This window comes from Mytilus trossulus, chromosome 12 (genome assembly GCF_036588685.1).
Source record: "Mytilus trossulus isolate FHL-02 chromosome 12, PNRI_Mtr1.1.1.hap1, whole genome shotgun sequence".
In the NCBI taxonomy this organism is placed as follows: domain Eukaryota; kingdom Metazoa; phylum Mollusca; class Bivalvia; order Mytilida; family Mytilidae; genus Mytilus; species Mytilus trossulus.
In genome coordinates, this window is record NC_086384.1 from 47,740,045 (window position 1) to 47,754,078 (window position 14,034).

Consider the following 14,034-nt stretch of genomic DNA (forward strand, 5'->3'; position numbering starts at 1 on the left):
CTAGTCGGCTTTATCAAGGGTTGTGTGGCAGTATATGATAGTGTATCCTTGAGATCAGTAATGTTTTGCTTTTCGTAAAGGAAAAAAATAACTTGACCATACCATCAAATCAAGTTTTAATGTTATGATATACGTCTAAACATGTGGCTTGTTACTAGAGACATTCACCATCAGATAATCCATGGTTATACAGAACCAACACTATAATTCATATATACATCGTCTCACTTTATGCCAAAATCTGTTGGATCTTCGAATTTCCGTTAGAAAATGTTTGTTGTTACCTCAGTGGATATCGATACTCTGCTTCTATATCAGTATTGTGGGTAATGTAATTAATCATGTTAATAGTCCTCTACCCTCAGTAAAAAAAATACCGTTTTAAAAAAAAAAAACTATGCTGAAGATTTTTGCATTATCTTCCAATTCATGAAAATTTTCTATACAAGTTGCCTTGATTTTGTTTTCTATAAAAGATGTTTTAGTGATATATGTTTTTACAGCAATAATAGAGTTGTGAGTGCTCTTATGTGGTTTGTAGTTTTTATCAATAGGTTCGCTCTAACATGATCAACACGACGGATACCGAATGTACCCTTCCGAAGCACTTAAGGTCAACCCTCTCTCTCATGATTTAGCGGGGTTCGTGTTGCTTCGTCCTATGTCTAAAGAAGGTCATCAAGGTGACAGAGTAAAATTTACGGTACCAATTTTCTTGCACCAGATGCGCATTTCGACAATACATGTCTCTGCAGTGATGATTGTGGCCAAAATATTTGAAATCCAAAACTTATATAAAAGATGAAGAGCTGCAATCCAAAAGGTCCAAAAAGTATAGCCAAATCTGTGAAAGGAATCAGAGCTTTGCATGAGGGAGATACATTCCTTAATTTATGATAATTTCTATCATTTTGTAACAGCAATTAGAAAGAAATTACTGTTTGATTTTTTGGTAAGTAGCAGAGGGATTACTATCAACCGAATTGAAAGTCCACAAGAAGAGCTAGCTTAATTCATCTAAAAGATCCAAAGAACAAAAAATAATTTATTAATTAATTTTGAAATACCTTTTAAATGTTTATGATTAGTTCTTAGTAGAAACTTAGAAGCGACATTTGATTTGTGAAGATTAGATAGCCAATCTATGACAGGGACATTTAGTTTATTAATTGAAACCTTAAGGTAGATCAAAAGTATATGTTTTTTTAGACAGAATTTTCAAATAATTTGCCAAAATGAAGATTTGACTATGCTTTTTTCAAAAATATAATAAAAAGTATGGGTCACCGTGCAATTTTTCAAGCTATGAGTCGTTGAAAATTGCCTTAATTTGGTTATTTTGTTCATGAAAAAAACACATAAAGGTGCATAAAAAAAATTCTATGAGATAGAATTTTAAAATAAATTGTTAGAAAATAGTTTTCAGAATTTGTTTTAAGAAAACAAAATGTCACCGATTTTGTTTTCTTGCCACAAGTAAAAATTAAAAAAATCCCTATTAGCCTAGTATAAAAATTTTGTATTAAAATAGATATCTCCCTTCAAATTGCTCATTTGCAAAAAAGACTTAAAAACCGAAAAGGTTGATTTTTTTTTAAAATATTTTGAATAATACAATAAATTAACAAGTTTTCTTTATATGAATAAACAGTCTAGCCATTAATTTTGAAAATTTATTCCACTAGTGCAATATTAGAATTTTTTGCACACTTACTTTTGGTTACTTACTGTGGGAAATATTATATTGACTGTTTTATCCCATTGCTGACTGTTTGTTACCACATAGTTGGTTGTTTGTTACCACATTGTTGGTTGCTTTTAACCACATTGTTGGCTGTTTGTTACAACATTGTTGACTGTTTGTTACCATATTGTTGACTGTTTGTTACTACATTGTTGGTTATTGTTGACTGTTTGTTACTACATTGTTGACTGTTTGTTACCATATTGTTGGTTGTTTGTTACCATATTGTTGACTGTTTTATCCCATTGTTGCTTGCTTTTTACCACATTGTTGACTGTTTGTTACCATATTGTTGACTGTTTTATCCCATTGTTGGTTGTTTGTTACCATATTGTTGACTGTTTTATCCCATTGTTAGTTGTTTATTACTACATTGTTAGCTGTTTGTTACTTCATTGTTGACTGTGTGTTACTACATTGCTGACTGTTTGTTACTACATTGTTGGTTATTGTTGACTGTTTGTTACTACATTGTTGACTGTTTGTTACCATATTGTTGGTTGTTTGTTACCATATTGTTGACTGTTTTATCCCATTGTTGACTGTTTGTTACCATATTGTTGACTGTTTTATCCCATTGTTAGTTGTTTATTACTACATTGTTAGCTGTGTGTTACTTCATTGTTGACTGTGTGTTACTACATTGTTTACTGTTTGTTACCGTATTTTTGACTGTTTAACCCCATTGTTGGCTGTTTGTTACTACATTGTTGACTGTTTGTTACTACATTGTTGACTGTTTGTTACCGTATTGTTGACTGTTTTACCCCATTGTTGGCTGTTTGTTACTATATTGTAGCTTTTTGTATCCAATTGTTGGTTGTTTGTTACCACATTGTTGACTGTTTGTTACTACATTGTTGACTGTTTGTTACTACATTGTTGACTGTTTTTTACTACATTGTTGTCTGTTTTTTACTACATTGGTGACTGTTTTTTACTACATTGGTGACTATTTGTTACTACATTGGTGACTTTTTGTTACTACATTGTTGACTGTTTGTTACTACATTGTTGACTGTTTGTTACTACATTGTTGACTGCTTGTTACTACATTGTTGTCTGTTTGTTACCGTATTGTTGACTGTTTTACCCCATTGTTGGCTGTTTGTTACCACATAGTTGGTTGTTTGTTACTACATTGTTGTCTGTTTGTTACTACATTGTTGTCTGTTTGTTACAACATTGTTGACTGTTTGTTACTACATTGTTGACTGTTTGTTACTATATTGTAGCTTTTTGTATCCAATTGTTGGAGTTTGTTACCACATAGTTGGCTGTTTGATACTACATTGTTGACTGTTTGTTACTACATTGTTGTCTGTTTTTTACTACATTGTTGACTGTGTGTCACAACATTGTTGACTGTTTGTTACTATGTTGTAGCTTTTTGTATCCAATTGTTGACTGTTTGTTACCACATAGTTGGCTGTTTGTTACTACATTGTTGACTGTTTGTTACTACATTGTTGACTGTTTGTTACTACATTGGTGTCTGTTTTTTACTACATTGTTGACTGTTTGTTACAACATTGTTGTCTGTTTTTTACTACATTGTTGACTGTTTGTTACTACATTGTTAGCTGTTTGTTACTACATTGTTGACTGTTTGTTACCGTATTGTTGACTGTTTTACCCCATTGTTGGCTGTTTGTTATTATATTGTAGCTTTTTGTATCCAATTGTTGGTTGTTTGTTACCACATAGTTGGCTGTTTGTTACTACATTGTTGACTGTTTTTACTACATTGTTGACTGTTTGTTACTACATTGTTGACTGTTTTTACTACATTGTTGACTGTTTGTTACTACATTGTTGACTGTTTGTTACCGTATTGTTGACTGTTTTACCCCATTGTTGGCTGTTTGTTACTATATTGTAGCTTTTTGTATCCAATTGTTGGTTGTTTGTTACCACATAGTTGGCTGTTTGTTACTACATTGTTGACTGTTTGTTACTACATTGGTGTCTGTTTTTTACTACATTGTTGACTGTTTGTTACTACATTGTTGTCTGTTTTTACTACATTGTTGACTGTTTGTTACTACATTGTTAGCTGTTTGTTACTACATTGTTGACTGTTTGTTACCGTATTGTTGACTGTTTTACCCCATTGTTGGCTGTTTGTTACTATATTGTAGCTTTTTGTATCCAATTGTTGGTTGTTTGTTACCACATAGTTGGCTGTTTGTTACTACATTGTTGACTGTTTGTTACTACATTGTTGACTGTTTGTTACTACATTGTTAGCTGTTTGTTACTACATTGTTGACTGTTTGTTACTACATTGTTGACTGTTTGTTACCGTATTGTTGACTGTTTTACCCCATTGTTGGCTGTTTGTTACCACATAGTTGGTTGTTTGTTACTACATTGGTGTCTGTTTGTTACTACATTGTTGTCTGTTTGTTACAACATTGTTGACTGTTTGTTACTACATTGTTGACTGTTTGTTACAACATTGTTGGTTGTTTGTTACCACATAGTTGGCTGTTTGTTACTACATTGTTGACTGTTTGTTACTACATTGTTGACTGTTTGTTACTACATTGTTGACTGTTTGTTACTATATTGTTGATTGTTTGTTACTATATTGTAGCTTTTTGTATCCAATTGTTGACTGTTTGTTACTACATTGTTGACTGTTTGTTACTACATTGTTGACTGTTTGTTACTATATTGTTGATTGTTTGTTACTATATTGTAGCTTTTTGTATCCAATTGTTGACTGTTTGTTACTACATTGTTGACTGTTTGTTACTACATTGTTGATTGTTTGTTTCTATATTGTAGATTTTTTTTATCCAGTTGTTTGTTGTTTGTTTCCACTTTGTTTGTTGTTTGTTTACACATTGCTGGTCGTTTGTAACCATATATGTTGCTGTTTTTACAACACTGTGGGCTGTTAGTTACCACATTGTTAGCAGGTTTTTTTTGCTATCTTCAATTGGTTGGTTGTTTCTTATCACATGATTAACCTGTTTTTTATAGGTGTCTGACCTTTAACAAAAAATCCCCATCTGTTAAACCAAATTTTTGCAATTTTCACACCCTTCTAAATATTTTACCTCAACCGTAACTTTATAAAAACCAGGTATATCCTGAATCTTACATGTATCACTACTTGCCGATTTTCAACCTACTTTTAAAGTCTGATAAGAAAAAACTTAACTTTAGATATAGATACTACTAAAAATAACCCCTGGTTTTCTGAAAAAGGAAACTATGAGGTGCATTAATCCTCAATTTTAAATGCAAATTAATAAACAAGTAAATTTAAAATGGTCTTAATATATTTCTCTTTCACCAAAAGTTCCATTTTTGCAAATTTATTGGTTAGTTTAAGTAAATAATGACATCAAACACACTATTTTTTGTCTGAGTAGGGCTACTTTTACACTTTTATATAAGTTCTTAATTGGAGGGAGTAAATTGGAGGTCTGACATCTATAAATATATGTAGACCATAGGCACCTACTGACATGTATGAAAACATATAATAATTAACTTTATTTTCCAAACAATAAAACTTAAACAAATTACTAATAATCTATATAAAAGAAATGCTTATGCCATAACATATATTTAATTATTAAATGTATGAAAATCAAATTATAATGGATAACTACATAGTTTAGAAGCAAGTCCATACATATTACAGTTACATTAATAATGATACAATACTCACTGTATAAAAACAAAGAGAGCTATCAATACACCTTATCGCTATTTAGTCCATTCCGAGAAAACAGTCCTTTATACAACTTCCTGTTTAGGTCACCTGCGGAAAAATGGAGGTCATCAGTAGTGAGCTGAGGGAGAATAAACTTTAGAAAGTGATCATCAAGAAACTTTGATATAGTATGATCCACTTTTTTCGAAATTAAAATTGAAGTTAAAAAGTATTTTGTTTGAAGTATTTACGATAGTTTAAACAGGTGTCATTAAAAAGTATCATGCATGGTTAATTGTTTAAACAGGGTCCCAGATAGCTTCAACTGGATGAAAAAGTTGTGTAATTTTAGAACTTATCCCAAATGGAATAAATAGCGATTAAGTGTATTAGAATAACCTTCATGATGTTTGCTTCTCTATTTTAAAAATATAAAATCTTTAACCATGAGAGTGTTTTTGAGGCCATTTTTCCATAAATTTAATATTTCCAAGGGGCAAAACTCTTTTAATAGTTGATCGTCCACAGTTACAGAATATGTCCGAGATATTGCTGATATTAACATATAGTATAAGTTTTATAAAAATCTGGCAAGAATTGTAGCGTGAGAGTGCTAGAAAGACTGGACAGACAGACGCTGTACAGGGCAGATGGACGCCCCGTATTTTCATATTCCCAGCAATGAGATACACAGGGGACAATAACACGTTTTCAAAAGTTATACATGGAAAGTATGAAAATAACTAAAAGGCAGTAAAAAATTATAAATTTAAAATTAATGACCCATTGATATTTTACCATGGTGAAATTGCAAGACATATATAGATATGAGGTACAAAAAAGAGACCCATTACAGTGGCATGTTTGTGGTTACCTACAAATTTATCAAATGAAAGGCTTTCATCACCTCCATTCAAACATCTGAAAAACTATCACACCATTCATGCCATTTTGTACAAGTAAAAATTTATTTTCTTATCATGTTTATTATAACATGTAATTTCATATTCTACCTTAAGAAAACATCATTTATTTAAATTACAAAGGGAGGTAATAATTATCTCAGTAAAATACTATTTTCCTTAATTGCTCTTTCTTGTACATGGACTGACCATTCAACATATGCCTTCAACCCCTAGTGGTATAAATGTGCATGTCATGCATGTCATTAATACATTTATCTATAACAATTTTTTTCCATTCAGCTTTTGATTTTTCTATTTCATAAAGGACTTTCTGTTTTGAATTTCCATTGGAGTTCAGTATTTTCTGTCGTTATTCTATGAATGTTGCATTTTATCTATCATTCTAATGTCATCCTAATTATTGTATAAAATTTCAAACCTGAAAGGGTTCATGATTGGTTAATAAAGAATTTTAATATCTATTCTTAAAAATGTCTTATTTCTAAACAATGTTCGTTTCATATTGAGCAACAATCTTAAATAAAATACAAACATATGCAAAGGAAATTAATTGTTAATGTTCTAAACATAGCTACAAATATCAGACATATCTTAATAATTTGCTCCTTCAATATTTCAATAAAAGGCTTTGTATTTGATATACAAGGTTACTTTTACAATCAATGATATTTCATTATAAATTAACTATCCCAAGTGTTATCCATGAGCTATTTAGTTGGGTTAATTTCCATCATACATTTGTATCAATTTTCCAGATTTTAAAATTATCACATATTTGAATAATATTCCTTGGTTTTTTTTAGGTGTTTTACTACTGTGGATTCATTTTATTTTGACAGTTACCATTGAATTTTCTGAAATCATGGAAAATTTATATTTTCATGGATATTTGATTTCATGGTTTTGAAGAAGTCTGAACATATTGAAAATTTTTGTACTTTTTGAACATTAATGCTGAGTTCACACGTTATTCGAATTCGATTTGAATTAACTAATTCGAATTAATGTAATTTGCACTCGAAATGTTTAACATCCTAACGCCATTCTAATTCGAATTACAATGCACGTCAAATTCACTTTACTGTCCAAACAACATTACCTTTTAGTTCGTATTAACAAAAGCGTATTTCTAATGCGAATTGGATATTTGGAATTCACCAATTTGAATCAATTTGAAATAAAAAAAAAAAGAGCGTTTGAACACAATTAGCAAATTCGATTCGCAATTGATTCTAATTCAATTGTGAACGAAGCATTAAATTTGTGCTTTGCCTATACTCACTGAATCAACAAAATAGTAATGAATCCACAGTAGCTACTTCAACAACTTTCTAAAAACTGTTTTGAGATCTTTGTATACTAAAATGCACTTACGTTACTTTACTGAAATGTAGTTACATCAATGTACTAATAAATGTACATGTTATAAAAGTATTATATACATTTTTTGATTATTTGAATCATGATTTAAAACTTCTCCTTTAACATGTTTATGGAATTTGAACAAGTCTAGTTCTTTCTATATAGTCTGTTGTAACATTATGTGAAACAAACATTTGATAATTTTCTGTATTTTGCGGCACAACTATTTTCGGTACACCAAATACCCTTTCTTCTACAGCATACTCTTGTGAATGCTTAAATATTTTACCTAAAATCACATCAAATGCTGACATATCGTATTTATGACATCCTGAATACTTAAATAACGGCTTTCGTTCATAATTGCATGCCGTGTTTTGCGCTCCTGTGGGGCTTATACATTCTTCAACAAGGGCGCACTTTACCCATGGTAACATTAAATCCTTGTGAATTTTTTCTGTATCGAACACAATCAATTGACTAGTTTTTGCTGACTCTTTGAAATAATAATCCTCTATTTTAACTTTGAAATGTTTTAACATTTTAGTATATGTGAGAGAAGAGACAGGATCTTTAATCGTCCAGGCTACAAGTCCTAACGTCTGTGCCTTTTTTATTAAATGATTAATTTGACCAGTCAGTAACACTTCTGGTGGTTCTGCCCATAAAACCATTCCATAATCTCTTAAAATTTCCTAAAATAAAACAGAATAGTATGTAATCATTTCAAAGTAAGATACTTATATAATTAGCATCCATTCACAGTGCACTTATCACACCTTAAAATCAAAATCTCTCAAAACATCATTTATTTTCGTGGGTATCTATTTTTATTGATAGCCTAAATTTAGCTGTTTTATGCATATGTGATTTTGTGGTTATTCCAAAGTCTGCAAACAAATGATAGAAAATGTGTACTTCCTAAAACATTTAAACTGTAAGCTCACCTAGGCCTGTACCCATGAAAACTATGAAAATTGGTATCCAAAGAATAAGAATTAATCTACAGTACATTGTGTTTCTTTAAATCATATTTTAAACAATGCTACTGTATTTCGGTAAAATTTTTCGTGAACTGAATAAAAAAAATTCATGGTTCTTTGATTTCGTGGTTTTGCTTATGTCTCTAGACAAGCCCATAGAAAATTTAAATCTGTGGTCCACAACAGTATGCATGTACATCAATGAGATGCTAACTTATGACACAAAAAGTAAATGTCAAGTTGAGAAGACATCTGATAGTAAACACAAGGTTCATTATTCAGAAATTAATTCTCAATAAGAATACAAACTTCTGTATTTTATAAGTCTTACCTGAATAATTATTGGTCTATAACTCTTTATTTCTAAATCCTTGACATGTGAGGGATATTGTTCATATTCAAACTTCTTTAATGTGCATTTCCTTATTGTCTCATTGCAATATGTTTTCACCTGAAATATAATGTTGAATCATTGGTTATGGCACCTGAATTATTGCAGTACGTTTCCTGAAATATAATGTTGAATCATTGGTTATGGCCCTTGAAATATTGCAGTAAGTTTTCACCAGAAATTAATGTGGAATCAATGGTTATCATATGGCCCTTGATTTCAGTACAAAATTCAAATAGTAAACAAAGAAATTTCTGTTCCAGATTAAAATGCATGGGGAAGGAGAAGGGGATGCACTCATATGAATAAATTGCGAAGATTGCAGTTTCTATAGAATTTAGTTTAATAAATTGCTTTGCTGAGTGCAGCTGGATTCAACCTAGATGTTAACCATGAACAGTTAGGGCAAAAATGGACACTATATTAGCACTTGATACAGGTCTGAATTTGGATTGTAATTAAATATTTGTCACATAATAGGTTTCTGACACAGAATAGGTTTCTGACACAGAATATGTTTCTGACACAGAATAACTGTAGTCAAAGAACTTAAAATAAGTTATATGATTTGAATTTATATTCATTTTTTTCCTTTGTGCAATACACTTTGATGTTGCGAATTGACCCCCGCCCTTTTTTATGCATTAAAAAAAATAATATTTGAAGAAAGTTTCTTTTTAATTTCTGAAATCTAAAATGAGAAAAAAATGTCCCCTCACAAAATTTCTGATTACCCCCCTTTTTTCCATTCTTTTTTCACCACCCCTTTTTCCCTTTTTCCACAAAAAATCTTTCCCTCAAAATATGGTCATAATCTCATTTCAAATTTCTAACAGAGTGTGCAACCAAAATTACCCATTTAAATACATTGTACTTAATTTACCAGGAAACCCTTGTCCCCCCCCCCCCCAATTCCGAAATGGTTTGAGCCATAACCCCTCAAAGTCAATCCTAATCATCCCTTAGTGGTATGGAAACTTGTGATATAATTTAGAGAGATTAATACACTTAAACACAATTTTTGTCAGGTAACTACATGTACTAAAATGCTTATTTTGTCCCCTTATGCCTACTGTTGGGACAATAATCCCCAAAATCATTCCCAACCTTGATTTAGTGGTTACCAACCTTCTGTATAAATTACCTGGATTTCTATTCAGTTATCATTGTTTATACAAAAAAGTTATTGTCTGGAAACCTACTGTCTTCAGAAGATGCGGATGACGACGTCAACAGGATACCAATATAAAATTATATGAGTGATCCTGATTTTAATATATTTTTCAAATACATGTACTATTACCTCAAACATAGCTCTTTGTTGGGCCCTTATTAAGTTATTGAACATGATGAAATGCTTGTGACCCTATACATGTACATATCTACAACCTTTTTCTTTTAAAGAATTTATAAATCTTTAGAAAATATAGTTCCTTTGATACTTTGATTGATTGGTACTTAACACCTTAGTTATTATTTCATAGTGGCATTTTTTTTTATTGATTGAGGAAGCCAGAATTGTTTCATGGAAAAAGATTTTTTTTTTATTTTCAAATTATTTGCTTATTGAAAAGGGAGACAACTCTATGTACATAGTAGGACACACTTACCAATAGACGTTGATGGTAATTTATTCCAAGGTCATAAATCAAGATCATCTTTGACGGTAAATGTTTATGGCAAGATTTAATTAAGCGCATGCTTTCATCATAAAGCCCAGGCTTGATTACAGTTCCAATCGGCAAATTTTCTATATCTTTATGTAAATTATTATATGTAATGGAATGAGTTTCATGAAATCCTAATTCTTCTAGCACATTAGGATCAATTTTGTACTCTTCATTGTGAGAGGTCCTAATATTCTCTGGAATGTTCTTGATGTTATTGATTTGAATATGGGTTTGCGTAACAATAGTGTGAAGATGTGGTGATGGGTTGCTTAGCAACCAAAGTGACAATGTTGATGCTCCAAGAAAAAGGACAAGAATATAGAAGTTTTTTGTCTTCATTTTATCTTGTATTTTACAATTTCTTCCAAAAGATTGAAGTTTTTGTTTTAAACTAGATTTCATAGGGAAATCTTTTTCTTCTTCCTCGGTCATCTGTGTTTTAGGTATTGTTGAAGGTCATCATCGTCTGATCTCCTCATCTTGATGTTATAAACAAAATTATTACAGGAGTCAATGCAAACTGTTTAGCTTCCTCAAGCCATTTTCTAATTTTTTATCTGAAAATGTAAAAAAAAAAAAAATTAGTGACTATCAGTATATATATGATTCAGTATTTTATTAAAAACAAATTGTAAGAAAAATGTACTCTCATACATTTTGTACATGTATGTAACAATGTACTAATGATTCATAATCCTTTATTGCACCACTGGTAAATTATCATGTTGTGTGTGATTGGTTTAACGCCATCACACGGTGACCCCTTATCGTATGGATCCATAGAGGGTTAGCAAATTTTAAAGGGGGTTCATGACGTCATGTCTACTGTAAATGGTGACGTCATGAACCTCCAATGAAATTTATTTACCCCCTACCAACAATATGATGTCACCATGTGACAATATTTGACCAATCACAACGTGATAATTCACCCACAGTGCGATAATGTTGGACACCAATTGTTATGAATTTTTTAAACACATGGTGAACCACAAATTAATACACATTTTTGTATCTAAGGAAGTACAAATTTTCTTGCAGCTCCTTTGGAATAACTTTTCAAAACCAAGAAATCAGATATATCAACAAAATTGCATTTCTTCCATCCATACACACAAAAAAAATAATCCATAATGTGTACCTTCATGACTAATATTTGACCTAGGCTATTGAGCAAAACGGTAAAAACACCACATCACTTATCACATGCAGGATATGAGTCACAGACATTCTCTTAAAATTTTGATGTCAAAAGTAAACAGTTCATATGTCAAAGCACAAATATGTTTTTAGTATCACATGATTAGTTTGTATGATTCCAATGGTATTCTAATTTGCCCAAAAGTTGGATCATATGAGCTAAAAATGTAAATTTTGACAATTTTTCTTTCTTCTTCTCGACCTGGAAATCCAAGGGATTCTAATTGATGCATCCAACTCACAGTAAATGACAGGTTCGACAATTCGGTTGTAAACACGAAAAAGTAATGATATAATCGTAGATGGTTCAAGCAATGGTCGAGACCCCGTTGTCAGAGAAGGGGGTAACACTTCCATTATATAATTTAGAAATGAACTTTTCAACACCCGAGACATGCATTAAATGTCTATGTCCATTCCTTTCATAAGTTTCGGTATCTTTAAAAGCGAAAAACTTGAGGAAGAAGGAAAGGTTTATTTGGCAGTAAAAGTTTTGCTAATGGCGCCATTTTGATCATTTATAATAATTTAGTGCCCTAAAATTGTTGTCCATCGCGCTTCATGTGCCCTCTGAATTATTACCCTGCCCTTTTTAAAAGCTGCAGGAAACACTATTATTGAACTGGTCCCTACGATATTTGACATCGTTGGGTGAATTAACGATTTCTTGGATAAATAAACCAGTCGATCACGTGATCGGAATGTGTACAAAATAATACAGGATGTTTGAAATTCAGAAACAATAGCGCTGATTTTTGATTGGATAGCGCCGCGGTTTGCCCAAATACCACCGCGGTGAATTCAAATAGCGCTGAATATCGCGGCACTAAAACGGCCTGGGGAGAACACTGGACATGTAGAGTGAACCCCAGTGAACACATTTGTCACAGTACTTGTAAGGTCCGAGTGAAACTGATCTGGGTAGATCAGTTTAAAGAAGGTCATTTGCACCAAATTTCCCAAAAAAAATCCAATTTTGAACTCTAACTGGACTTGCAACGGGAATTAGTTGTTTCCTATAGATGTATTTTGATAATAAACACAATCCGTAATTATATGCCTTCGGGTTTACACTATTTGTCAAAGTATCAGACCTCAAAGGTAAGCCCACCCCTCCAAAATACCTATTTCTGTTCTTTTCAATATTTGAGCTCAAAATGAGCATTAACAGTGAGAACATGAATATCAGTAGGGTAAGATTGAGCATTGTTGAGGAAACATGTAAACACTTCAAATTAATTTAAATGGCATTACGATGACCTCCAAATGTATGGAGAGCCATTGGTGCCAGGTACCGATGCAATATTACGGCCCACGCATAGTAAGGGTTAAGATTTTGCTTTAATTTTTTTGATTGCAGTGTCTGTATGTCCCCACATGTCGAAAGACGTAGCCAAATTTGCCTTTTGTTTCCTATGAGTAACCACCTCCAGTTTTATCATTTAACAGAGGTTGATTAAGGGGGAGCCAGAGGATCGGTTACTGAGGTGTAAACGTGTTATGTTAGCGAACAGATCATACCCTGCTGAAACAGTGAAGGGTTGACACTGGTCACTGCAAACTAATAATAGTGTTACCAATTTGTTTTATTGAGGCCACTATATGACAGAGGCTGAAACAGCAGATGCATTGACGGATCCAGGGGGGGGGGGGGGGGGTTGCAGGTGTTGGAACCCCCCCCCCCCCCTTTTATTTGGAAGATCGATGGGTAAACATAGTTGGAACACCCTTTTGTCCTGGGTTGGGAACCCACACTTTTTTAAAATGGCTGATTCCGCTACTGAGCTGTAAACGTGTTATGTTGGTGAACAGATCATACCCTGCTGAAACAGTGAAGGGTAGACACTGGTCACTGCAGTGCAAACAACTATGTTCGTATGGAGGATGACGCATGCTTGATGTTATGTCATGTATAGCATGGCTTGATCCCCGTCATGTGAATAAGAGTTAACTAAGCTTACTATAGATCTTCTTTTTTGCTAAAAGGTCTTTAACCGATGTCGTACATTACATCGCCGATGACAGATGACATCTGACCTAACAAGGGAGATAACTGATGTTGCCGGAAGTATGTTCGGAAGTTCG

The 14,034-nt window shown here is 32.3% G+C and overlaps 1 protein-coding gene across 1 annotated transcript; it reads right to left on the bottom strand.

Annotated features, from left to right (window-relative positions):
- Positions 1 to 5,241: 5,241 nt before the first annotated feature.
- Positions 5,242 to 14,034, bottom strand: LOC134692718 (uncharacterized). Its single transcript, XM_063553211.1, has 4 exons — positions 13,911 to 14,034; positions 10,690 to 11,306; positions 9,020 to 9,139; positions 5,242 to 8,400 (listed from the first exon to the last, which is right to left on the bottom strand). Exons 2-4 carry the CDS (start codon positions 11,179 to 11,181, stop codon positions 7,834 to 7,836), a joined length of 1,179 nt encoding a protein of 392 aa, XP_063409281.1. The 5' UTR covers positions 11,182 to 11,306; positions 13,911 to 14,034; the 3' UTR covers positions 5,242 to 7,833.

Excerpts from the sequence above, each read along its gene's own strand:
- LOC134692718 (XM_063553211.1), bottom strand. The coding sequence starts at position 11,181 with ATGACCGAGGAAGAAGAAAAAGATTTCCCTATGAAATCTAGTTTAAAA. Across the intron at positions 9,140-10,689 it reads ATTACCATCAACGTCTATTG|GTGAAAACATATTGCAATGA; the intron begins GTAAGTGTGTCC and ends ATTATATTTCAG. Across the intron at positions 8,401-9,019 it reads ATAGACCAATAATTATTCAG|GAAATTTTAAGAGATTATGG; the intron begins GTAAGACTTATA and ends GTTTTATTTTAG.